The sequence below is a fragment of the Lontra canadensis genome, unplaced genomic scaffold, assembly GCF_010015895.1.
Source record: "Lontra canadensis isolate GAN:19392208 unplaced genomic scaffold, GSC_riverotter_1.0 scaffold11, whole genome shotgun sequence".
Taxonomy (NCBI): Eukaryota; Metazoa; Chordata; class Mammalia; order Carnivora; family Mustelidae; genus Lontra; species Lontra canadensis.
Genome location: NW_022631005.1, coordinates 24,838,977 through 24,866,854, shown reverse-complemented (window position 1 = coordinate 24,866,854; position 27,878 = coordinate 24,838,977). Strand labels below are relative to the sequence as shown.

General features: G+C 40.1%; 1 protein-coding gene across 1 annotated transcript in view; it reads right to left on the bottom strand.

The window, feature by feature from the left end:
* MAP3K19 (mitogen-activated protein kinase kinase kinase 19) overlaps positions 1 to 27,878 on the bottom strand; it is a 51,563-nt gene that overhangs the window by 5,842 nt on the left and 17,843 nt on the right. Inside the window, exons 6-12 of the mRNA XM_032856174.1 lie at positions 20,469 to 20,565; positions 15,266 to 15,344; positions 14,116 to 14,369; positions 9,637 to 9,680; positions 4,484 to 6,931; positions 1,945 to 2,094; positions 179 to 876 (exon numbers count right to left, since the gene is read on the bottom strand). Of these exons, the coding sequence (XP_032712065.1) occupies positions 179 to 876; positions 1,945 to 2,094; positions 4,484 to 6,931; positions 9,637 to 9,680; positions 14,116 to 14,369; positions 15,266 to 15,344; positions 20,469 to 20,565 (3,770 nt within the window). The remainder of the gene's footprint in view (positions 1 to 178; positions 877 to 1,944; positions 2,095 to 4,483; positions 6,932 to 9,636; positions 9,681 to 14,115; positions 14,370 to 15,265; positions 15,345 to 20,468; positions 20,566 to 27,878) is intronic.

Below are 27,878 nucleotides of genomic sequence, written 5' to 3'. Positions count from 1 at the left end.
CCCCCCTACCCTGACACAACGAGGAGCACAATCACCCAAGGTGGCTAATCATGATTCCTTTCAGTACAAAATCACTCTCTGCTTGATTTTTATTTTTGTGGGCCATAAACTGCAGGGGAAATGTCAGCAATCTTGGATTCTCTGGGGATTTCTCCTCCTCCTGTGTTTAGTTTCTTACCTGGTTAGGCACACACGCACAAAGTCCGCTGCATTTTCCGAGAAGTGTTCTGGTAACGGAGGCATCAGCCCTCGGTGCGCTCCAATGTAAAACATGGCTGCCATCCTGTCCATGGAAGCCAACGGGGGCTTCCCTGTGGCCATCTCAAACACGGTACAGCCAATGCTCCAGATGTCTGACTTCCTTCCATAACCAGACTCATTGATGACTTCTGGGGCCATCCAATATGGAGTCCCATGCATGGACTTCAGCATGTCACTGTGGGTGCCATTTAAGCCAGCCCACGCCAAACGCTTGGCACAGCCAAAGTCAATTAGCTTTATTATTCCGGTTGGCATGAGCATGACATTATTTCCTTTGATATCTCGATGCACCACACAGTTCTCATGAAGATAAGCAACACCTTGCAGAATTTGTCTTGTATATTTACAGAACACCATCTCAGGCAATGGCCCAAAACGGTTTATAATACTAGAAATAGAGCCACCAGGGACAAACTCCATGAAAATGCTTACAATGTTCTCTTCCAAGCATGTCCCCAAATAGGCCACGATGTTGACATGTTTCAGTGCTTTGAGCAAATCTACTTCTTCCTGCAGTTTCCGGTATTCTTTTTCGGTAGCTAATTTATCAGAGGTATCCAAAGCCACCTGTTTTACAGCTATCAGCTGTCCTTGGCTAGTAAGACCACAATATACCTAGAAGCAAACATTATTATTAAATATAAATGATATAACTTGTTCACAAAATGCCTCAGGTGACCATTGTCTTTCCCTTCTCCTCCCAAACCCTCCTCTTTTTCTAAGTTGATACATCCCTACGTAAGAGCAAAGTACTTAAGCAAATTCAATGTTTCAGTGAGGCCAAAATGGGGAGGAGTAGCATGGCGAATGGATATTATACTGGGTTGGATTGGATAGAATCTTGGCTTCGCCATTCCCCAGCTGTGTAACTTTGGGTAAGTTGCATAATCTTTTTGACTTAAGTTTTTCTCATCTATAACACTGAGATAAGAATTCTTACCTCATAGATATCTACATGACTACATTGGGAAAACTCCTCACCAAATAAGTGAAATGCCTATTTCAGTGCTAAAGCTCTAAGGAGAAAGGGGAACCCAGGTCCTGGGGTAATTTGGCAGTGACCTGTCATACGTTTTCAGTGGTTTCATGTCTTTCCAGCTTCTCACTGATATGTCCCCAGCTAGAAAATAACCTGTCTCATCTGGGGATCAGTCTTCTTTTTACCAATCTGTGTAAACAGTATCTAATGTGCTAGGATTTTAGATGGTCTTTCATGCCATTCAAAAAATGTAAGGAACTTTTTTTTTTTTTTTTTTTTTTTTTTTGCCACTCAGCAATGATTCTCCCAACTTCTTGTAACATCTTGAGCTGTCGAACAATGAGACATCTCTCCCACTGGACTTGGACCCGGGAGAATGAAAGGCTAGAAATACATTGGCCATCGCCCCTGAGAATGAGACCCATTAGGAGAGATACCAAGAGGCCAGACCTTAGTGACATTGTCTGACCCCTGAAATCAGCTATGCCCAGAGCCACGCCTATTCCGCACCCTTCAGTTACATAAGCCAGTGAATATCCTTTCCCCCAGGCCAGTTTGGGTTGGGTTTCCTATTACTTCCAACCGAAAAAGTTCCATGTAAAAGAGTTTACAGAGTGGGGAGGGCAGAAGAGGATTAGGGAGAAAAGGGAGGGTCAAGGAGGAGTGGGGAATTGAGGTTTCATCATGTTTCCCACTTAACTTACTGTGCCATAGGCTCCCTTCCCAAGGATCTCTCCCTTTGTCCACAGGATAGATTCTTCATACTTCAAACTATTTTCAGAGAATGTCTTCTTTTCATTTGAGTTGAGAAATTTCTCCTCCTTATTGTATATCCTGAACCCATTACTATATCTCTGGGACAATGAGACAAAAAGAAAAGTCACCATTAAATTCTGAGTCATTGGGATAGAGGGAGGGCAGGAAAGTAGTCTTCCTTTCTTCTAACTTGGGACCAACTAGAGAAGCCAAATATGCACACCCTGACCAGTCACATAGGATGCTGCTTGTTAGCCCACCTGCAGTTTCGCCATCCCAAGAGCACACTGAAGCCTGCTCTTTTTCCCTCTAAGGTTTCCCACTCCTCTGCCTGTCTTTGAGTCTCTGCCAAACACAGTGTTAGTGGCTGACTCCATTGCTATAGCAAGCTATGAATAGCTTTTGTCTGTTCTTCAGTTATTTCCACAACACAAACATACACTCAAACACACGCATATATACATAAACCTATATACATATACACAGAGACACTCTCTCTCCCTTGTGCACAGCCACAATGCATAAAGAGTGAAGATCCATGGTCCTCTAGACCCTTGGTACTCAAAGGAGAATCTGTTAGGAGCTTGTTAGACATGCAGAATCTCGGGCCCCAAGCATACTGAATTAGTGCCTACATTTTAACATGATCTCCAAGTGATTTGCATTCACAATAAATTTGGAGAAGTCTTGCCCTAGAAGTCAGAGAACAAGAATCTCTGTAGAATATAGACCATGTTTTCCAACTCATTGATCAGGGCCAAAAATGCTTTGTTTTGATCTCCTTCACAAGTTCTTAAAAACAAACGATAGTGACGCAGACACATGGTGAAGGCTATTAGGAGCAAGACTTTCTTGCAAGCTTACCTTCCTCGGGAATGAAAAGACCATTTGAGTTCCTCCTCCCCCATCCTTTCATGTTTCTACCCAAACTAAACTTAAGGACTGCTTGGGAAGGAAAAGGCTGCAAATAGTCAGTTTTGACTCCATCACTGCAGGATGGGGTTACAGGCTGATGATTTTACTAGCTTGATAGCTTTGCTTGAATTTAAAATGGCAGAGTTGGGCGGCACCTTCATGGCTCAATTGGTGGAGGCATCGACTCTTGGTTTTGGCTCTTGGTTATGATCTCATGGGTCATGATCTCATCTGTCTTGACATCATGCCCCAAGTCAGACTCCGGGATCAGCAGGGAGTCTGCATGAAGCTCTCTCCCTTTCCCCCTCCTCCTGCATGCACGTGTGTGCACATTCTCTCTCTCTCTGTCAGATAAATAAGTGTTAAAAAAAAAAAAAAAACTAAAATGGCAGAGTTCTAGACTCAACTCAGACACACAGATGTGCACACTCATATCCCATTTCCTACCCCAGCCTGGAGGCCTTCCTGAACCACTCTCTACTCCCAACAGAAATTAAATTCACCATGAGGACAGAGCTGGCATTTCAGGACAAGGAGTAATCTCACTGTGTAGTGATTAAAGGTGTGGGCTGGAATCAGAATGCGTGGCTCCGCCACTCACTGACTGTCTTAACTTCCTAAGCCTCACTATTCTCACCTGCCAAATGGGGACTTGTTATGTCATAGACCTGTTATGAAGCATATAAAGAAGACAACATAACATATCTCACTCCTACGTGGTAAGTTCTCAGTAAACCCAGCTATGATAAAACTATTTGCCTTGTGTATCCTTTGATCAGCTGACTACAACGATTGTTCCTAATCTGGAGATGGTGTGATATAGCCCCAGTCAGTGCACAATAAAACTTCAGGCAAACCTACAGTTTCTGCCTTTATAATCTGAGTAGAACAAGAGGCTGATGTAATTCAGTGAGAATTGAAACAGACAAAACAAAACCCAGTGATCTGTTGGTATTCCTCTTCCCCACCCGCACTCCAAAACCAAACAAATTTTTTTTTTAATTTTTCAGGATTGTTACTTATTTTCCTTGAGAACAATGGCTAAGTCTTGTATCCCAACATGTCGCTAGTTCTTAGCCAAGTGCCAAAAACACAGGAAGCACCAATAATATTTCTGTGTTAAAATTTTCATATTTCATGTCTTCGTATCTGTTTTGGAATTAGCTGGTGAGCTACTTCAGGGGCTATGTGCATTTCTTTCTATTTCACATACCATCCAGAGCAATGTTTTACCCATAATTATCTCTCTGCTATTTGTTGATTGAAAACATCTTCACTGAATAAAATATTGACCTACTTTAAATAAATAGTTTTGCTATATTAATGTGCCCAAAGTGATGCCACAGCAGTGTTGGGCTAGCTGAATTCCAGAAGTAAGGCGGTATAATGAAAACATCTTAGCCTGGCAGTCAGGAGATCTGGATGCCAAACTTGCAACCAAACAGGGAGACCTGACAAACTGTTTAGTTGTTCCGGGTTTCTGATTCCTCAACTGAAAATAAGGAGTCTGAACCAGACTGTTTCTGAGGTCTCTTCCTGCCTCAATGGATTACTGATTCTAATTATACCAACCTGTATTTTAACGTTTGTTGTCTCTCTGCCCAATTCTGCCGTGGTTTTTCCTCTCCTACTGAACACAAGACTTAGGTTTTCAGGATCTGTTTCATTTGCCATTATCTGGCAAGAGGTGTTCTCTCTCTCATCCAGAGCTAAGAGTTCTGCAGCTAGGCACCCTAATAGTTCATCTGTCAATTCTTCGCTCTTCACAGAATCTAGAATTTCTTGTGAAATTGAATTTGCCTCCTTTAAAGTGTCTTCAAATGTGTGATATGTAACCGACTCATCAGCTAAACTATCCTGATCCAAAGAACGTGCCCAATGCTGATATGCTTGGGAAGATGCCCTCTGTTGTTTCTCTTGGAAAGAGAAACTCTGAAGTGTTTCAGACTTATCTAAAACCCTCTCAAACCCTATATCATTAGTTAAAATTTGGTTGGCATTTATTTTGCCAAGAGAGGGTGTATTCTGCTTTTCTTGCTGTACACGCTTGTTGGAACCCTTGTCACTGGGCACTGCCCAGCTATTTTCGGAAAGGACAAGTGGGGTCTGGTGATGTAGCTCTTCCAGTTCATGCAGATCTCTGAGGCTTGTGGCAAGTATTTGATTGTTAGAAGTGTCTCCTTCATCACCAGACTCTTCCATAGAGACTTCTTCAACAGTGGACAAATCTGTAACAGGAAGTTCATTCTGTTCAGGGGACCGCTTGTGCGGCAGAGCCAAGTTCAAGGGCTGAACTTCATCCCTGGAAGAGAGAAAGTCACTTCCTGAAGACTTTACCTGCCACTCTGGATCTGAAATATCATCACCATTTCCAATGCCTTGTAAGTTGCTACCTACGGCCCTGTAACCCTTTTCTTTAGAAATTAAACTTTTGTTCTTTTGTTTAATGTCAAGTGAAGCCTTTGCAGGCTTAATATGTGGTCTTTTCTGAGAAAATCTTGTTCTGCCACTGCTGCTCCTCTCACTGTGTGAAGATCGACATTTGCTGGTAATACTGCTCCCAGATGGAGTTGAGGATATCTCTCTGTAGTATTTGTTCTCATGACGTTCAGCCTCTCTCATGTGACAATAAACAGGAGTCCCAAACATTTCATAGATTCCAGGCCCATTAGCAGTTGAATTGATTTCTTTGAACATGTCACTATACTTAAGATCTAAGTAATTGAGTCTCGGCTCTGTTGGTTGAGCAGAGAGAGGAACAGAAGACTTTTTCATTCCTGGATTCTTAAAGAGACAAGGAAAAGATTGCTTTTTGGTTTTTAGAGCCCGGTGACTTGATTGCTTCTTTTCTACCTGTGGCATTTGCCTTTGAAACTTGGGTGACTGTCGAGATCTGGGGTCAACAATCCCCAAGGCAGGGAAAACTTGAGTTTTAATGCTGTTTTTATGCATGGTAGGCTTGATGGAACCTTCAATGGAAATCATGAAATTCTGGGGTGTCTTGTTACTGCTCTTGGTCTTTGATTCCAACTTATTTCTGTGGGTTTTCCTCTTATGCCCATCAGTTTCTGGGTGTGCGAGTATGTTGAAGCTATTGTTGTTTTGAGGAGTGCCTTTTCTTTTTGGGAGGCTCGGTTTGGCTCTTGCCAGTTCCCTGGGAGTTCCATGTTCAGGGAAAGTGATGTGGATAAGAGGCACTATTCCATTCATTTCTGGTTTGGTGGCCTCTGCTACTGATACTTTTATGTTTGTCTCCATGCTTCTATGACCTTGAGGGAGCTTCTCAGTGGGGCCATCAGGGACTGCACTGGACAAACTTTTAAGTACAGCATACTCTTCTAAAATATGATTTGGCTCAAGTGCTTCACCTTTATGTACTGAAGCACTTTTGGAATCAGTCTGATCGTTTCTAGTTTCTTTATCCTGGTTTAGAATTATTTCTGAATGCTGGGATTCTTGGAACTTGATTGGCATGGTACATCCAACTTCACAGCCTTGTTTACAGTTTCTGGCTACTGAATCCTCTTTCTTTCCTGACGATAGATGTCGAGAATTCTCTTCTGCTTTTCTCATTTCATGACCAATGGAGTCAATATCCATCTCCCTATCTGTCGGAAAACTGCTTTGCTTACAATTCTCAAAGGACACCAAAGATTGTCCTTTTCCGAAGTCAAAGGTTGTGATTTTGTCACTTCCTTCATTTTCCTTGGAATTCCTACTCTCCTCCATCTCCATGTATTGTCTATGATGGCTAGCCTTCCAAAAGGAGCACATGTTTCTGGACCAAATGGAGCTATCAGTGGACCTAAGAGTCTGATCCACAAACACCTTAAACGGAGTTTCCTGCTGCTTGTGCGATGGTCTAAACTCCTCAGATCGACTTCCAGGCTCTGAGAGCTTAGGTACGAAGGATATGAAGTTCAGAATATTTCTTTCTTTCTCTTTTTGACCCTTGTGATTTGAGGGGATTGTATGAAGACCAGGTTTCATGGACAAAAGTGACAACTGTGGCAGAGGGAACTAAAAGGAAAGAGAAAAAGGTTAATGAACACAGAAATGTACATGATATCATATTAAGTGGTTTAAAGTAATCCAGAAAGATTCTTTTTTTTTTAAATTCAATTAACCAATACATAGTACATCATTAGTTTCAAATGCAGTGTTCAGCAGTTCATCAGTTGCGTAAAACACCCATTTCTCATCACATCACGTGTCCTCCTTAATGTCCATCACCCAGTTACCCCATCTCCCCATCCATTCCAGATAGATTCTAAGATTCTCTTTAGGTAGCCCTTTACAAGGGTATCTTAGAGATACCAATTTTATTTTTCTATTTTTTAAAGATGTTATTTATTTATTTATTTGTCAGAGACAGAGCACAAGCACGAAGAGCGACAGGCAGAGGGAAAAGCAGGCTCCCTGCTGAGTAAGGAGTCCAACACGGGGCTTGATCCCAGAACCCCGGGATCATGACCTGAGCCAAAGGCAGACGCTTAACCAGCTGAGCCACCCAGGTGTCCACTAGGGATCCCAATTTTAAAGACTAAAAGCTCACTTATGGTATTTTTTGTAAAACAATACTTCTAAAAACCAAGATTCTTGGGGGTGCCTGGCTGGTTCAGTCAGTGGACTAGGTAACTCCTGATCTCGGGGCAGTGAGTTCAAACCCTATGTTGGGTGTACAGATTACTTAAAAGTAAAATCTTTTAAAATATAAATAAATAAAAAATAAAAACCAAGATTAGTATAGCTATAAAGATTCATGTTTATGTATTTATAATAAAATAAAGGCCCTGTAATGTAAACATTAAAATTTTAAAAAATATTTATTTATTTTAGGATGAGAGAGAGTATGTGTGAGTGTGGAAAGAGACAGAGAGAGAAGGAGAGAAATAGACTTCCACTGATTGTGGAGCCCGAGGTACAGCTTGAGCCCAGGAGCCTGAGATCATGACCTGAGCAGAAATCAAGAGTCCAGCGCTTAACCAACTGAGCCACTCAGGTGCCCATGTTAATATTAAAATTTTAAGATGAGAAATTTTATTTCTCTTCTCTTTTCCTTTTCATTTCCATAGAATCGATCTCTAAGATTTTTTAAAATACCCACTTAGATTAAAATTTCCGTTACAGAGGCACCTGGGTGTGGGCTCTACATTGGGCAAGGAGCCTGCTAGGGATTCTCTGTCTCCCTCTCTCTCTGCTCCTCCCTGCTTCTGCTTATGCTCTTTCTCTTAAAAAAAAAAAAAAAAAAAAAAAAAAAAAAAGTTACAGTTACTTTAACAATGATTATTAGGTTATAGACTAACTCTGAATTTGTATCTGGAGCACAACTACTCCTTAATATTGACGAATTGTTTTGTTGAGCAGGGCTTAAAAAGGTGCCACACTATACACTTGAAACCTAGCAACCGTGAATGGTTTTTACTTCTTTGTCCTCTCAACGGTTTTCAAAAGAAGTTAGTTTTTATTATCTGCAACCTCTAGAGGTCAGTGTAACCCAATATATAAAATTAAGCTTTATGGTCATTAAGCTATAAAATGACTTTCCACTGTGATTCTTCCCAGATTTGGTACCTAATTATATTAGAATACTTTTGGCATGGATCATGCATGACAATAGAGAGCTATATGTTTAATTGTCATTGTATTGCTACCTGTTTGTAAGTAGAAAGGAAAAGGAAGCTGACACTGGAGACCTAGCCATTAGAAGTAGTGAAAAGCAGTGAGATTCCCCACTTCTATTGTCCAGATGATTTTCTTCAGTCGCTTAAACATAATGTCAGAAATAAAGACAGGGCTGCCTCAGTGGCTCAGTGGGTTAAGCCTCCGCCTTTGGCTTGGGTCATGGTCCCAGGGTCCTGAGATCAAGCCCCAAATCAAGCTCTCTGCTCAGCAGGGGGCCTGATTCCCCCGCCCCCCACCGCCCCCTACCTGCCTCTCTGCCTACTTGTGATCTCTCTCTGTCAAATAAGTAAAATCTTTAAAAATAAATAAATTAATTAAATAAAGACAGATTCTGCAAGGGCTTAAACATCTCCCTAGTAGTAGCTTTTATTTGTTTTTAAGGCCAAAAAATTTCTTTTTACAATACTGAGCAGGACCTATGCGCTTTCTTTCTTTTTTTTTTTTTAATAGATTTTTATTTATTTATTTGACAGAGAGGGAGAGATCACAAGTAGGCGGAGAAGCAGGCAGAGAGAGAGTGGGAAGCAGGCTCCCTGCTAAACAGAGAGCCTGATGCGGGGGCTCGATCCCAGGACCCAGAGATCATGACCTGAGTGGAAAGCAGAGGCTTAACCCGCTGAGCCACCCAGGCGCCCCACGACGCGCTTTCTTATAGGCTCGTGGGACAGAAAAGAGGCTGGCAGTTGAGAGGTTCGCAAGAATCTTTCCAAAAACTATACTTACAAACTGAATTGGGAAAATCTATCACTGGGGGGAAATTTTACCTAATTTCTAGACATGTTAAAAGAAGGAAAAATATGTCTAAAAGAGTTACTTACCACATTATATAGTGAACAGAAGACACACCGGAAAAGAAATGTACATGGCAAAGTATAACTGTCCTAGTAGCTATTTGCGACTCTCTAAACTGTCTGTGAGCTGTTGTTTTCCAAGCTATAGTTGCTGAGGATTTTGGTCCTGAGTTCTTTGATAGAGTTTGTCTCTAACAAGAGGTTCCTTGGTTTTATATGTTAAGTCCGAAATGCTAGAACTAATCTTACCTCGATTCTTTGGTTACTGTACTTCATATCAGAAATAGAAAACTCTATAACAAGAAAAAAATAAAATAATTAGATATTCTTAGTAATAGAGTGAACACAGCAGGTTTTAAACCAGAGTTGGAGATGGAGTGATCTTAGTGCTAAGGTTTGAGGAAAAGATAAAATTAAGAACTTTTCAAGTTGTGGGGCGCCTGGGTGGCTCAGTTTGTTGAGCAACTGCCTTCGGCTCAGGTCATGATCCTGGAGTCCTGGGATCAAGTCCCACATCGGGTTCTCTGCTCAGCGGGGTGCCTGTTTCCCCCTCTCTCTTTGCCTGCCTCTCTGCCTACTTCTGATCTCTGTCTGTCAAATAAATAAATAAAATCTTTATAAAAAGGAAAACAACTTAAGGCTTAAAGAAAAAAAGGGGGGCCCCTAGGTGGCTCAGTCGGTTAAGTGACAGCCATCAGCTCAGTTCATGATCCCAGAGTCCTGGAACTGAGCCCCGCATTGGGCTCCCTGCTCAATGGGAGGTCTGCTTCTCCCTCTACCCTTCCCCCATCAAATAAATAAATAAATATCTTTAAAACAAACAAACTTCAGGCTCCCACCGCTGAAGGGGGATGATGTTTTATATATAAAGTTTTCTTATATACAGTTTACCCTTGAACAACATGGGTTTGAACTGCATGCATCCACTTACATGTGAACTTTTTCAATAAATGCAATACAGTACTGTAAATGTATTTTCTTTATGATTTTTTAAAAATATTTTATTTATTTGAGAGAGAGCAGAGGGAGGAGTACAGGTGAAGGGAGAGGGAAAAAAATCTCAGGCAGACTCTGTGCTGAATGGAGCCCAACATGGGGCTCAGTCCCAAGACTCTGAGATCATGACCTAAGCTGAAACCAAGAGTCAGATCCTCAAGTGACTGAGCACTCAGGTGCCCCTTTATGATTTTTCTCAATAATATTTTCTTTTTTCTAGCTCACTTTATTGTAAGAATACAGTATATAAGACACATACAAAATATGTGTTACTTGACTGTTTATATTATTGATTAGGCTTCCAGTTAACAGTAGGCTATGAGTAGTGAAGTTTCTGGGGAGTCAAAAGTTATACATCGATTTTCTATGTCAGTTTCCCCAACTCTCACATTATTCAAGGATCAACTGTAAATTATATCATATATATATATAATATGCATATTATATACATACACATATATGTTTGTGTTCATATATCTACATTTACATTCATAATTATATTCATAATCATGTTTATGTTTATGTTTATGTTTATATTCTGATAGGAAATACAAGCTTTCTGGGTCAGAGAACAGAGCATTCATTACTCACAAAGCATCATAGCACCAGCTTCCCACACCTCAGTTCCCCACAGGGCAACACAGTGAGCACCAGATGTTTACCTGTGGGGAAGCACCACAAAAACGAACCTTGAAGTTATGAGTCTCAGAGTGATGGGTACTTCGACCCTTCTTTCTCTCCCAAGAAAGAGTGACCTTTACTATGAAATGTAAGCAAATGTCTCCAGGAGAAAGGGGGCATGTATCTCTGGGTTTGATGATCCTTGAATGTAAGCAAACAGCTCCTGAGGAAATAAATGTCTGAATCTCTCTGGAGCAGTACACTAACTCTAATTTCCAGGACATGTTTATCATGCAATCATCTTTTAACCTCATTTCCTAGCGCTTTTTGTTCATAAAACCTGGGCCATACAGAAATGTGAAAACAAATATTCATGTATAATAGGGACAGTTGTTTGAACTTAAACATGGGATAGATCATACATGGGGTTACTAGGTAGTGTCGACCTAGTGGTTGTCCTTTTACCAAAAAGTCAGAATGGTGCCTAAAGCCCCACCCACCACCACAGCTTGAAGTTAAAGCCAAAAGGTCCCATGTGTCTAGTGTCAAGGCAGGTCCCATAAATGGATGAAATGGGACAGATAGGGACAGTAGTGAGCTGAAATTATGTGCTCCAACTAAAAAGACATCTACTGGGTGCCTGGGGGGCTCAGTTGGTTAAGCCACTGCCTTCCGCTCAGGTCATGATCCCAGAGTACCAGGATCGAGTCCCGCATCAGGCTCCCAACTCCATGGGGAGTCTGCTTCTCCCTCTAACTTTCTCCCTTCTCACACACTCTCTCTCTCTCAAATAAATAAATAAAATCTTAAGAAAAATAAATAAAAATTAAAAAATAAAAAGACATCTGCTACACAATTCCAAGTGATGTTTTCCATTCCAAATGGATAATTTAGTACTGCTAGTTTCTCCAATCATCAAGAGAAGCCAGAGAGCTGGAGATTTTATGTGTAATTTCCCACCCATCCCCTTTTTTTAGTGTTTTGAAGGTCGAACATAATATAATCCAGGTCCGTTTTAGCCACAGGTTGCCATTTTTTTAAAAAAATTTTATTTATTTATTTGACAGACAGAGATCACAAGTAGGCAGAGAGGCAGGTAGAGAGAGAGGAAGGGAAGCAGTCTCCCTGCTGAGCAGAGAGCCCGATGTGGGGCTCAATCTCAGGACCCTGGGATCATGACCTGAGCCAAAGGCAAAGGCTTTAACCCACTGAGCCACCCAGGTGCCCCCACAGGTTGCCATTTTAAAATCTGACTTAGAAACAGACCTCTCTAAGATATAACACAGGTAAAGAAGACATCAGCGGGTGAAAAATGGTACCTAAGAAGAGGATACCAATAGGAGGGGTTTGAGCATTCCTCGTAGCCATAGCTAGCAAAACCACCTTCCAATTCTTTATGCATTTCTTCAACAAATATTTATTGAGTGCTTGAGGAGTGACTGATAGATGGCAATAGAGTTGTCAACAACAAAGACAAAATCCTTGCCCTCTGAAAGGTCATATTCTGGAGGTTGAGGTCTCCCTGTTGAGAAGATGCTACAAGTTAATACCAGAAATACAACTGAATATAAAGTATAATTGGGTGCATGTGTATAACCTCCTGATTTAAAAAAGAAAAAACCTTTCTAACCTTATTATAAATATTTGGATAAATGTTATTCAGTGTTGGGAAGGCACGATATGAGGCAGAAAAACACTCAAACATTTCTGGTGAGATGGTAGAGGTGAGATCTTGCTGGTAGGTACTTCAGCATTAAATGTTGAAGGCCTTTCTACAATGTGTATAGAATTCCAGTTAAAAGATCAAATGTGCCAGGTTTTCTCCATTCCACAAACCTCACTATAATGATAGTAAAGGAAATTAAAAAGGAGTAAACAAGAACAGCAACAACAACAAAAGCCCAGAGGACAAGACAGCAGAAGAGGAAAGTCAACAAAATTTTACATGGTGAAAACTTAACAGATGAATAAGAATTGATTGGCTGTCAGCCTGCAGGGGAAGAACTCAGTAAGAAATAAGAACTCCAGACAGGAGCCGAAATTGAAGATGCTGTGTTCCTCCGAAGGTGAGGATGAAAAAAAGGGGTTGCTTGTAAGTCTGGGGAAGAAGTGGTTTCCAGCTTCCCTGTCCTGCCCCACTCAACTGGAGCTGCTCTTCTCTGTTCCTGGCAATGGCTGGAAGTTTACTTTCTGGAGAGTTTGGGACAAAAGATAGTAAGGAGCTAGGGAGGTATAGCTGAGAGCAGAAGCAGGGTGCTGGAGTGAAAATAAAAGGATTAAGGGAAAGCTGGCAAACTGAGAGACTTTCAATCCAGTCAGGGGCTTGGGTTTTCCCTAGGAAAAACTGGCCAAGAGAAAAGCCTATCTGTACACACTGACACTTGGGGAATCCCTCACTCAACCATCTAGGTCTTTCTCTGCCCATTCAATACGCTCCCTGGAGCACACAGCACTTTTTATTCCCAACAAACACAAATAGATAGCCAAGCCAAGGAACAATGGATGTGAGGAAAGCCTCTGATGTGAAAATACAGAGAACAAAACAAATGGAAAGAACAGAGTTCAAAAGAAACGGAGACAATGAAAAACCATCATTAGTATACTTTATGCACCTCTTCTCAGGAAGCTACTAGAAATGCGCCCTACTGAAAATCCTGCCCTGACAGCTTCTCTGCTATGTGATCTCTTTTATTGCAGTAAGCCAGTAAATGCACCATGTTGGACTACATGTTTGTCCCAGGAGGTTTAAGCCAATTGGTTTAGGACACTGGTGAGCAAATACCAAAGACAGCGTTGCCCTAAGGGAAAATGCTGGCACCAGGGCTGCTATCTGGTAAATAAGTCTTGGGCTAGAGAGAGTGGCAAACTCAAATCCTGGAGGAAGGCATCTTCCATGTAAGCCCCCAAATTCCCACAGGTAAACATCAACTAAATACGAGTTCACAGTAAAGATTTTTCAAACATTCAAGAAAAAGATGATAGATAGATATATAGATAATTTATTGGCAGAAGAATAAAGGACTTTTTAATTAAATGAATTAAATGTAATTAATGAACTCATTTATTACAGATTTTCTTTATCTGTAATTAAATGTAATTAATTGAACTCACCTTCAGATTTTCTTTGCTGCCCCTTCAGAAAGTGAGGAACATCTTCTCTGACTACAGACATGGAGACGTTCGGTTCTAAGCAAGGTCTTGGCAACAAAAGGCCCACATTCTCATCACAGAGCTCCTTGGAACTTTCCTCTTTCTTCAAAAGTAAAGGCCCCATGGTCAGCGTCTTGGTCTCGAAGTCCACCATCTCATTTGGGAGAGAAACAGCATGTGCTCGTGCCCATTCTCGATGCACTGGGGCTATCTGACTAAAAGGGAGGAGGACAGAGTTTCACTCAAAACTTACTCCCTGTTTTTTCTGGATCTCCACTTCCCAGTCTAGCCTGACATCACCAGAAAGTTGGAGAACTATTTCCAAGTGGTGCTGCTGAGTGGAAGAGCTGTACTCTTGAAAGGACAAGACCTCTCCACCCTCTGACTCACACCCCACATCATCTGTCTCCCTATTTCCCTGGGCAGAGAAATCAGAGGGGGAAAGTGCAGACATAAGGGATGCACTCTTTTCCTTCTCCCAAAGGCCTGCTCAGGACTTCTCAAACTATCTTTGGGAAAGGACCAGTTTTTAAATTTTCCAATCCATTGTGGAATGACACTTTTGTAGAATTTTTATAATAAAAGTGAATTACTATAAGAATAAAACAAAAATCAAAACCATGAAAACAAACCCCAGTTTTTTCATTATCAGATCAGTGAACCTAAAATTACCTGGTCACATTGGAATACAACTTTTTAAGTGTTTACATTTTCATGTTCTGTCCTGACTTCATCACGGACTGGTAATAGAAGGACCACAGAATCACATATTAAGTGGCACTGCTGTAGGGTCAGCAAACTCTGCCCTAGGAGCCAAAGTCAGCCTTCAGTCTGTTTTTGCAATTTTATTGGATCACAACCATACCCATTTGTTTTCATACTGTCTATGACTGCCTTGGAGCCACTATTGCAGAGCCGAATCATTGCAACAGAAGCCACATGACCCGTAAAGCCTAAAATGTGTATTATCCAGCTCCTGCCACAATAATATTTACTACAACCCCTGCTTTAGAGTGTTTTTTGGAGAGTGAATTACTAAAAATGTAGGTTACCACACAAGTATCCCTTTGTACTTAAATTTCAGCCTAAACTTTCAAAGAAAATTCCTTACTTGTTTTCTTGCAAATCTTCTTGGCTCACTTCTTGGAGATAATGGACATCTCTTGGAAAAGTAACAATAATCTCAACACCTGTAGAAACACATGATGATGATAAAAAGAAGAAAGTAATGAATTCCAGTGATACCTGGGAACTGAGTATTTTATTTCTGGTTATTTAGCTAATGTTTTTAATAATTAAAGAATGTGCAATAGAATAGAAAGCCCAGAAATCAACCTACAACTCTATGGTCAATTAATCTATGACAAAGGAAGCAAGAATGTGCAATGGGAAAAAGACGGTCTCTTCAACAAATGGTGTTGGGAAAACTCGACAGCTATGTGCAAAAGAATGAAACAGGACAACTCTTACACCACACACAACAATAAACTCAAAATGGATGAAAGACCTAAATGTGAAACCTGAAACCATAAAAAATGTAGAAGGGAGCACAGGTGGTAATATCTCTGACATTGGCCATTGCAACATTTTTCTAGATATATTCTTGAGGCAAAGGAAACAGAAGCAAAAATAAACTATTGGGAGTACACCAAAACAAAAAGCTCTGCACAGCAAAGGAAACAATCAGCAAAACTAAAAGACAACCTAGTGAATGAGAGAAGCCCTTTTCAAATGACATATATGATAAAGTGTTAGTATCCAATATATAAAGAACTTATATAACTCAACTCCAAAAAGCAAATAATCCAATTCAAAAATGGGCAGAAGACATGAACAGATGTTTCTCCAAAGAAGTCATCCAAATGACAGATACATGAGCAAAAAAAAATGTATATAACAAAAATTTTCAGGTATGAAATAAAGATTTATGATGAGCGATGCTTTCTCCCTGGATGGAGCAAACAAGACCTCCTTCTGTAATGTACAACTAATGACACCTACTTCACACAACCACTGGGAACTTTCAATGAGATCATTTACGTGGCCCCCTAGTAACTTGCTTGTGTATGAATTTTGATCAAGTCCTATCTGATTCCATGGAATGATTTCCAGTATAACCCTTAAGACAGAAAGTTCCAACTTGTAGAATCAATGCTTGCTTACAATATAACATGTTAAATTTACATTTAAAAACTAGTATGAGAGGCGCCTGGGTGGCTCAATGGGTTAAAGCCTCTGCCTTCGGCTCAGGTCAAGCCCTGCATCCGGCTCTCTGCTCGGCGGGGAGCCTGCTTCCTCCTCTCTCTCCTCCTGCCTCTCTGCCTACTTGTGATCTCTGTCTGTCAAATAAATAAATAAAATCTTTAAAAAAAAAAAAAACTAGTGTGAATCATGCTACTTTAAGGTTTGGTCAGGTATTCATATACTTTTATTAAGTATATGCCAAGCCTAACCCTTTGTGCTGAAGATACAGAAATAAGGTACAAGATATAGAAATAAACAAGGTATCACTGTGACCTTAGTAAAGACAGCAAATAAAAAAGCACAGAGTGTATCAAGTTATCTATCACACTGTGATAGAAGTATACAAACGTTGTTGCAGGAACATAGAGATGTATCCTTCTAGAACAACCCAGTGCTTCTCCCAGTCTTCAGTCCTATATCTGTGTTTCTTAGGGCCGTTTAGTGAGTCTCCCTAGGCCTAGAAGAGCTATGGTTTTAATCAGCCCCACTGACAGAATGCTAGGAAGGAAGCAGAGCAGAGAAGATCAAAGAGGGGTATGAATCAGACAGATCTGGACCTACAGCCCCCCTCTGCTCTTCATGGGTGACTTCGGGAATGTTCCTGAATAATCTACCTTTGGTTTTCCTGATGTTTTCCCAATATGATGAAATGACTGCCGGTTTTCTAATAAATAGCAAGGAGCACGTGTCTAAAATTGAGGCTTCCCTGGAATGGTCGATATATTCTTAAAATTTTTTCAAAGAGCCTAACCACCACACTATTTATCAGCACAAAATGAGAGGCTTGGAATTCAAGTGTAAGGAATACCTGTGTGACTGCCTTTGTGGAAATTGTTAAAAACTAATGGCCCTATCCTAATTGTTGGTCCTAAATTGGGGCGGGGGGCATGATAGAACATGCTGACTCTGAAATCAGCTGGGAACATACAGATGTTCCCCATTTTGTCTCTCTAATAGTGTGAATGGTCGTGGGAACCTCTGAACCTACCCAGTGGGCCAGAAAAGATGATGCATTTTCACATGTAGAAGTGGAACCCTTGCTCCTGAGTGTGCCCTTCTACTTAAGAAGAGATAAAGTAAGCCTACCAGAAAAAGGTTACAGTAGAGAGAAACTAAGGCAACGTTTAAATATAGCCAGAAACAATTCTGCAGAAGAGGTGAAAATGATATTCAAAGTGGGAAAATGATCCTTAATTTGCTAAAGTTCAGCCATTATTAAAATGAAAACTGAAAAATGGCCCAGTCTAATTCACTCAGTGATGAAACATTCTTGTCTCCAGAAGTGTCTTCCTTTCCTGTGTTTTCTGCTGGTTCTGTTTAAATTAATGGGCATCAAAGTTCAAAATATTTTGACACCCTCTCCACACTTTTATAATTTCCTAAACCGTGAATCTCAACACGGATTTTTTTTTTTTAACTATATTTTCCAGTCTCCTTTGCCACTCGAGTTCAGAAAGCCAACTGGAGAGACAGAGTCTTTTCATGAGTTACATGAAAAAGGTAAGATGTAGTCATCGTTTTTGCCGGTGTTCCTGTCTGCAGGTGGATGAGTTTCCAAGCTTGATATGTGAGCAACTTCCTGGTTGCGGCAGAGCAGCGTGATATGAGGATGAGCAGCCAGCTTTGAGGTGTGATTACCAGAATTCTTTCTGACAATCGAACCTAGAGACTGTTCTTCTCCTTTGGCTTTTCAGTGGTCTGTGAGTTTTCTAAATATATATTTTTTAACTTCCTTCATTTCTAACTCAATTAAATTTTGTATTCTGCAACAAGAATCCTGATGGATACAGTGCATTAAAATTTTTCAAGCACAGTACTAAGAAATAGGTTCTTATTCCGTTTATGAAGAGAGGAATTTTAGATGTTCAAGGTAGTCTTCAAGGTTTGCATCTGATAATTGTTCTAGGAACATAGCTGATTGATGAATGCAAGAAGATTTTTATACTAAGGAAAAAGATGAGGGTTTTTTTTTTTTAAAGATTTTATTTATTTATTTGACACACAGAGAGCACAAGCAGGGGGTGTGGCAGGCAGAGGGAGAAGGAGAAGCAGGCTCCCCACAGAGCAGGGGGAGCCCAATGTGGGACTTGAACCCAGGGCTCGGGGATCATGACCTGAGTCAAAGGCGTTGCTCAACCAACTGAGCCACCCAAGTGCCCAAGATGAGGAATTTTTTAGGGGTGGCATAAATGGTACTTTATAAATTACCTTCTATAAAAGCCTATAATTAAGCCAATGCAGGCTGCAGGAATATTTAGCTGTTAAAATCTATGGGTGTGATCTAAACATTATAGAGTTTATATATATTTTGGTCATACTCCCTTTTGAATAGAATACAGTGAACAAAAAGATAAACTAAATGATTAAATGTGTGTATCTACAACAGGATAGAAACTCACATGGCATATACATAAAGTCTTTATAAAGTGTGCAAGCACTTAAACATCAACAACTTCAAGTGTGTTAAAAATATGTAAATGGGAGTTAAAGAGATTTATTGATACTTAAGATGAATACAACGCACACTAGAGCTCCAAACGTTTTTGTTTCACACTTGTGACTTGAAAGAGTAACTACTAAAGACTAATAACTATGAGAAGAAAGTTTACCAGAAACATAATGGCTTCTTTCAAATTTGAGAAATTTCAAGCAAAATTTTAAGCAAGAGCTTAGTGGAGGTGTTACATATGTGCTATGACTCCTCTATGAAAATTTTTTATTTTTTATTTTTTATTTATTTTTTATTTTTTATATTTTAAATTTATAAAAAATTATAAACGTTTTAAAAGATTTTATTTATTTATTTGAGAGAGAGAAAGAGTGAGCAAAAGAGCGAGTACAAGGAGTGGGGGTCGAGCTGGGAGGCAGAAGGAGAAACAGGCTCCCCGCTGAGCAGTGAGCCCGATGCAGGGCTCCATCCCAGGACGCTGAGATCATGATCTGAGCTGAAGCCAGAAGCTTAACTAACCGAGCCACCCAGTTCCCCCTGACATTATAAATTATTTTAAAAGAATTAATTGCACCTCAAATGGCAAGTCATCTCCAAATAGAGTAGAATAAATAAATTATTTAATCTCTTGGAGGGTACTTGGGACACAACTGTTCTGAGAACTCTGCTTTGAAGTGTTCAAAAGTCAAAGTCAGACCACAAGGGGTGTTTGGAAGAGGGCCAGGATTTTTAAAATTTTAATTATTTAGTTATTCTCCACCCTAAGCCTGGACAAAGGAGATTCCAAGTGAGTTTGAGAGAGACAGGAGCTCGACAGGAGAGGGCAGCATCGTATAAGGGGCCAAAGGAGATAGTGGTTGGGCCGGCACTGCGGTGTTTGAGGAGGTTCACGGGGTTGCGGAGAAAAGAATAAAAGAGGACACCTCCCCTGCAGAGTTAGAAATGGAAGCCAGAAAATTGCTGAAGAGAAACTGGAGCAGTGTGAATAAACATTTAAGAAATTTATAGGTGAGTAGATCATTGTGATCTTCGTGAAGACCATTTTCTGAAGTGAGAATCTGCAAATACCTTGTGGTCTGTTAAATGCAAAGGCATTCATGGATATGACAGGATAACATATTTGGAATGGGTGTTGTTCTGGAAAATTCCAGACTTATGTCCTCATGGAATAAAAGACTGAGACTTGGGGCTTTAGTGCCTTGTTCAGTTCCCCATCTTTTTCTGAAGAGAGAAGCCCTGGGAAAACAGCTGATGGAGAAATGCTTGTTTCTGGAAGAGAACAGATCCCTGGAGCTGATGGAAGATTCTGAGAGGAAAGAAATGGGGGGAAAGATGTTAATCAGACAAAAAGGAAAGCAGGGGAGGATGGTCAGCTGAGCTAGAATGAAGTGAATCAAGAGAGAGACATAAGAGAGATGGCCATTTTAGCTGGCAAGTGGCCAAGACTCTGATTGAGATAAAGATCAAAGGATAGGACTGTGAGTGGGTTTTCTTGACCTTTGAACTTTTCTGTGTTTTCAAAGTTCTCTACCAAGACTACTGAAATTGGGGTGGCGGGGTGAGGGGAGAGTGGAGTCCAAATAATCAGTGTATACAGTAACACAAATAATAGCCCAGATACCTTCTGTCCCGGGTTGCCAATCTTGTCCATCACCACTTGGATCTCCTCCTTCACTAACCAATATGGAATGACTACAGTCCTCGTCTTGGTCAAACTCCTGCAATATCATGAAATAGCAACTCAATTATTCAATGTACTACTTTGTTGACAGAATGAATAGTGATTTTTTGGGGTGCCTGGGTGGCTCAGTGGGTTAAAGCCTCTGCCTTTGGCTCAGGCCATGGTCCCAGGGTCCTGGGATCAAGCCCCGCATTGGGCTTTCTGCTCAGCAGGGAGCCTGCTTCCCCCTCTCTGCCTGCCTCTCTACCTACTAGTGATCTCTGTCTGTCAAATAAATAAATAAAATCTTTAAAAAAAAAAAGAATAGTGATTTTTCTAATAGTGATTTTCTAAGACAAAATGAATAGTGATTTTCTAAGTTACACACGGTAGATTGCTTTTAAGTTGGAGAAAGTATTTAAGACTGAAATAATGGGAAAAGTATCTCCTCCTGAGCACCAAGCTCAGACAGTCCCATGGACATGATTAAGTGCATAATTGAAAATGAAGATCAAAGCTGAAATCACATAGACACATAGAAATTCAATATCTTATACTTTTTATCATGTCAGCATCCAGACTGCTAAGCTGCCATGAATTCTATCTGGGCGGGTAACTGGAAAGAATCCTTTGGCCACAGCAGTGAACAACCCCAAAGAAACAAGATTTTTTTCCGTAACGCCTCCCTGGGGCATCACTTACAGTTGGCAAGGATGGAAATCCCTGCCCCATATGGAAGCTGCAGATATAACTCTAGACTGAAAGGAGACTGCAAAGCTGATTAAAGTTTTCACTATGACAGCTTTCTGATCTAATCATGGCATGCAACCTCTCAAGGAAGGAAAAACTTCCTTTCTACGGTGTAGAAAGTAATCATTATGCTAAGAACCATGGCTGAAAACCAACTTAATTTACGAAAAGTAACCCTAACTCTCCAAATGAGAAGTGTTTTCTTATTAGAATTCATTGTTGTCGATAGGTTCCTTCCTTAGAAGTTGTTGCTGCCAGTGATTTTGCCCTATTTAATGTGATGGAGGCAAGTGATGGAGGCAAGCGGTTGTTAAAATACCACCTCATAACCCGGAAGTTACAATGAGCTCTCTGGCTTCTCTTATCTGGGTGCGCCACCTATTTAAGAGAACTGGTGGATATAAAGTCTTCGCCCTAAGCGTAGATGCCTGTCACACAGGTGGGCATGGCAGTCCATCACAAAGACTCTGATATGTCATTCATTCATAACCAGTCGAGCTTGGGAATCTTTTCCACTTTGTTCGTTTTAATTATCACAGAAAATACTAAAAGTACAATCCTTCATTTACACTGCCATTAAAATGTTTTAGGTATTCAATCATAATAACTTCATAGTCATATACTCATTACGCAGCGGGACCTGCTTTTTAAAGCATTTTCTATCGCCTGGCAAGGGTTAGGTACCCTGTCTCAGACCATCCCGGTTGTCACTGGCAAATAGGAGACCTGGGCTGGGTCACCCTGATACTAGGCTGTTGTGAATTTCACGGCTTGCTCTTCTCTGCATTTCAAAAATTCTACCACTATGGGGCACATTTCTTCTCTATCCCATTCATTTAAAAAGTGGGAGTGGGGAACTTTTAAGAATATATAGAAATCCAAAAAAATTTTCTTTAATGCAGTAGAAAAAAAAATCTCCTATTATCCTACAAATGAAAAACAAATTCTGTTAACATAGAAATAATATTTCCCTAGTCTTTTTCCAAAATATTTAAAAATATAGTTGCATTAAAAAAATATATAGTTGCATCATACATTGTTTTATCCAGGTTTTTCACTGAAGACAAGTACAAATTACATAGCAATTTTACTAAGTAAACATTATTTTAATGTAATTGTAAATTCTTTCCCTCAACAAATATCTATCATAACAATGTTTAGTTAAATCCGTGAGTCTTACAATAGAAGCCCATAATGCTTATTAGGCAGTTCTTAATTCTTCAATATTACACATTGTGCTGTGAACATCTTTTCAATGAATACCCCAATTTTGTATTATTTCTTTTTTTTTTAAGATTTTATTTATTTATTTGACAGACAGAGACCACAAATAGGCAGAGAGGCAGGCAGAGAAAGAGGGGGAAGCAGGCTCCCTGCTGAGCAGAGACCCGATGCGGGGCTCAATCCCAGGACCCTGAGATCATGACCTGAGCTGAAGGCAGAGGCTTAACCCACTGAGCCACCCAGGCACCTCTGTATTATTTCTTTAGAGTAAATTTCTAGATATGGAATTATTGATCCAAAGAACATGAGCATTTTTAAGTTGTTTTACACACATTACTTTACTTTTATTTAATTTTTTAAAAAGATTTTATTTATTTATTTGACAGAAAGAGAGAGAAGCAGAAGCAGGTTCCCTGATGAGCAAGGAACTCGATCCACACCCCAGTTGTGACACCAAAAATGTCTCCAAATGCAGCCAGATGCCCCCTGGAGGGCAAGATCGCCCCCCTGTGGAGAACCAGTGTATCAAAGCAACTCTAGCTTGGTTTTTGTTTTTTAACCTGCTTTAAAAAATTATAAATTCACAAAGGAAAATACTCAAATAGTATTAAATAAGCTGGGTTTTTATTTTTTATTTTATTTTTTAAGGATTCTAAGTACATCCACTGTGGGACTTGAACTCACAACCCCAAGATCAGGAGTCACATGCTCTACCAACTGAGCCAGCCAGACACCCTTACACTGTTTTTTAATATTAAAAAAATAGTAATAGTAGTATTAAAATGCACATTTCCATTCTACCTCATCCCATCCCATGCCCCAAAGGAGTCCTGATTTAACCATTTCTATACATATATTTTTAAAGATTTTATTTTTTTAAGACTTTATTTGAGTGAGAGAGAGAGAGAGCACAAGCCGTGGGAGGAGCAGAGGGAGAGGGAGAAGCAGACTCCCTTCTGAGCAGGGAGCCCGATGTGGGGGTTGGTTCCAGGACCATGACCTGAGCCAAAAACAGATACTTAACCAACTGAGCCAGTCATGCACCCCTAAAGATTTTGTTTTTAAGTAATCTCTACAAATGATGTGGGGCTCAAACTCACAACTGGAGATCAAGAGTTGCATCCTCTACCAACTGAGCCATCCAGACGTCCCCAACCATCTCTATATTTTAATTTTAAATTAATTTCAATGTGTGTCAAACTTACATGTTTTTAAAAAGTCAAATAATGGTAAAAACTTTTAAGTAAAGGTCATAAGTTTCCTTCCCTACCCTTTCCCTCTGAGGTAACCACTTCCAACCTTTTAATTGTTTCTTTTGATATTTTCTTCCATATCTCTAGCTGATACAATAGTCCTGCTATCTCCTGAGTCATCAAAATGAAATATTACCTACTGACTTTTTATTATGTAGACAGTATCATATTCTTATACACCCATTTTTATTTCTGTTTTGTTTTACTCATTTTCTTGTATTTTTTAATCCCTAAATCTTCCCAACCTCCAGTGATTTCTCCAGTTGGTTAAATATATGAGATAATATATTAGTTCCATTGCTTTCCTGGAAATCCCCATTATCCTGCTCTTCTCCCCTCCCCCACCCCAAATTATCTCAGCTCTTTGTTCCCTAGACTTGATACGTGGCTGACACCTTGGAACTTGCCTTCTCCATAATACCAATGATTCACTATCTCTTGTGTTAGAGTCCAGATCCCCTGCATCATGGTCCAATTTTCCTTCTTTATTTTTATCTATTCCCTTAATTTTTTTAATTTTTTATTTTTTTTTTAAGAGCTTATTTATTTATTTGACAGAGATCGATCACAAGTAGGCAGAGAAGCAGGCAGAGAGAGAGAGAGGGAAGCAGGCTCCCTGCTGAGCCACCCACATGCCCCACCCTTAATTTTTTTTAAAGATTTCATTTTTTTAAAATAATCTCTACACCCACCATGGAGCTTGAGCTTACAAACCCAAATTCAAGGGTCACATGCTCTACTGACAGAGCCAGCCAGCTGCCCCTCTATTCCCTTAATTTAATAGGGCACATAGTAGCTTCCTTAAAAGGTATTTGAGAAGTAAAATGCTTCAGTGTTAAGTATGTCTGAAAAATTTCTTTATTCAACTCTAATACTTAATTGATAGTTTGTCTGGATATAGAATCCGAGGCTGGGAACAATTCTTTTCTCAGGTATTTGAAAGCATATGCCTCCCCTTGCCATTACCTTCAATTTAAGTGTAGCAAACATTCAGAAAAGTGCATAGATCTGTAAATTTTTATAAACTGAACACATTTGTGTAACCAGGACCCAGATCAAGTAAAAGAATTCTTAGATATAACATGAGAATTAAGACCCATAAAAAATAGATGAATTGATTTTCATCAAAATGAGAAACTTTGGGGGGCGCCTGGGTGGCTCTGTTGTTAAGCATCTGCCTTCAGCTCAGGTCATGATCCCAGGGTCCTTGTTGATTAAGCCCAGTGTCCAGCTCCCTGCTCAGTGGGAAACTGGCTTCCCCCCTGCTTCTCCCTCTCTCACTCCCCCTGCTTGTGTTCCCTCTCTTGCTGTGTCTCTGTCACATAAATAAATAAAATCCTTAAATAAATAAATACAAAAAAACTTCTGTTTGATGAAAGCCAAGTTACAGAGATGAAAATAACAAGCCAGTTCTTCCTATTGATTAGTAGAAAATATTTGCAAATCACATATCCAGAATACATAAGGAATTCTCTAAACCCAACGGTAAGAAAACAAACCAATCAGAAAACGAAATATCAAAAAAAGTTCAAACGATTTATGCTAATGGGGAATAGTAAACCTATGAAAAAATGTTCAACGTCATTAGGGAAGTGCAAATTAAAACCACAATGAGAGACCACCATACATCTATTAAGACGGTTAAAATAAAAAATACTGATAGTGCTAAATGCTGGCCAGGGGACAGAAAAACTGGACATTTCATTCATTGCTAGTGGGAATATAAAATGATAGAGGGGTGCCTGGGTGGCTCAGTGGGTTAAACCTCTGCTTTCGGCTCAGGTCATGATCTCAGGATCCTGGGATCCAGTCCCGCATTGGGCTCTCTTCTCAGCGGAGAGCCTGCTTCCCCCTCTCTCTCTGCCTGCCTCTCTGCCTACTTGTGATCTCTCTCTGTGTGTCAAATAAATAAATAAAATCTTAAAAATAAAAAAAAAATTACACAGACATTTACCATATGACCCAGTAAATGGATTCTTGGACATGTATCCTAGAGAAATGAAAGTGTATATTTATACAGAAATCTATTCACAATTGCTCATAGTTGCTTTATATATAATAGGTCAAAACAGGAAACAACCTAAATGACTCTCAACAAGTGAATAGTTAAGTAAACTGTGAATATCTGTGCCATAGAATACTACTCAGCAATGTAAAGAAACTTGATAGGACTTGGGTCTATCTCAAGAGCATTATGCTGAGTAGAAAAAGCCAATCTGAAAAGTTTTTATGTATGGTAATTCCATTTATATGACGTTCTCAAAATGACAAAATTATGGAGATGGAGAACAGATCAGTGGCTGATCAGTGGCTGCCAGGGGTTAGGGAAGGGAAGAGGGTGTGGCTATGAAGCCACCCTTGTGGTGGCAGTTTCGAATTTTTGATTCTGGTGATTCAGGGGATGAACCATCACAGAACCAGGGGTGCCTGGGTGGTTCGGTTGGTTAGGTGACCTAGTCTTTGTTTCGTGTCCAGTCATGGTCTCGGGGTCATGGGATTAGCCCCCATGGGACTCCCCGTTCAGCATGGGGACTCACTTTCTAAAACAAATAAATAAATAAATAAAATCTTAGGGAAAAAAAGGAAATGTCACAGAATTGTATACTCAGACACACAAAAACAGAGAAAGAAAGAAAAAAGAATGTATGTAAATTCTAGTGAAATCCAAGCAGGGTCTGTAGTTTAGTTAATTGTAATGGATCAATGTCAACTTCCCAGTTTTGACAATCTGCTATAGTTATGATAATAGTTCCCATTGGGGGACGCTGGTGAAGTTTACACAGGATGTCTTTGTACTATTTTTATAAGTTCCAATAAATCTGTAATTATTTCAAAACAAGAAAGTTTGGTTTGGTTTTGTTTTTTTTTTAAGATTTTATTTATTTATTTGAGAGAGAGAGAATAAGTCAGGGGGAGGGGCAGAGGAAGAGGGTGAAGCAGACTCCTGGCTAAGCAGGGAGCCCTACATGGGGCTCATTCCCAGGACCCTGGGATCATGGTCTGAACTGTAGGCAGAAACTTTACTGAGCAGAAACTGAGCACCTAGGCGTCCCAAGAAGTTTTTTCAAATTAAATTTTTGGTTTTTGTTTTCTTTGTTGTTTTGGGATGATTTTTCAAAGGAGAAAGGGACTGAAAGTTCTTTACTCCACCATCTTCAAAAGTCCTTATTATTGTTTATAAATATTATACTCCATACCTCATTAACTTTTTTTTTAAATAAAGATTTTACTTATTTATTGGACAAAGAGAGAGAGAGAGCTCAAGCAGGGGGAGCAGCAGGGGGAGAAGGGAAGCAGGCTCCCTGATGAGCAGGGAACACGACACTGGGCTCCATCTCAGTACCCTGGGATCATGACCTGAGCTAAAGGCAGAGGCTTAACCAACTGAGCCACCCAGGCACCCCCCTCATCAACTTTTAAAAATAAACAATTTGTGGCCATATTTTTTCCTACCAACAAAATATAGGGTAGCAATATTTTTAACTGTCCGGGCTATGTTAATTTTCATAAAAACTGAAAAGGTACAAATGAGTACACAGTGCAAAGTTTGTCTCCAATTCTCTCCCTGTAGGCAACAACTGTTACCAATTTATTGTATATATTGTGTATCAGTCCACAGTTTTCTATGTATTACACTGTTACTAGTACTGTTACTGAACTGTGAGGGACTTTTTGTGGAGTCATTCATCATGGCAGGGGATTGTTGGGGTGTGGTGGTGACTGTGGCCAAGAGGGAGCACCTTCTTTGTGGTAGCCTCTGATGGATTTGACATGATCAGATTAATGGTCTTCTCTTTTTCCACATTTACACACATATACATAAACTATATTTTATTATTTAATATGGATCCAATATTCTGTGGTATTAGGTATACACACACACAATGCACAAGACTCCAAACTGACTAGCTAATTACTGCTCTGAAATTAAACCTGTGGAACACTGTCTTTTTTTTTTTTTTTTTTTTTTTAGTTATTTATTTATTTGACAGAGAGAGATCACAAGTAGGCAGACAGGCAGGCAGAGAGAGAGGAGGAAGCAGGCCCTCTGCTGAGCAAAGAGCCCGATGTGGGGCTCGATCCCAGGACGCTGGGATCGTGACCCGAGCCAAGGGCAGAGGCTTTAACCCACTGAGCCACCCAG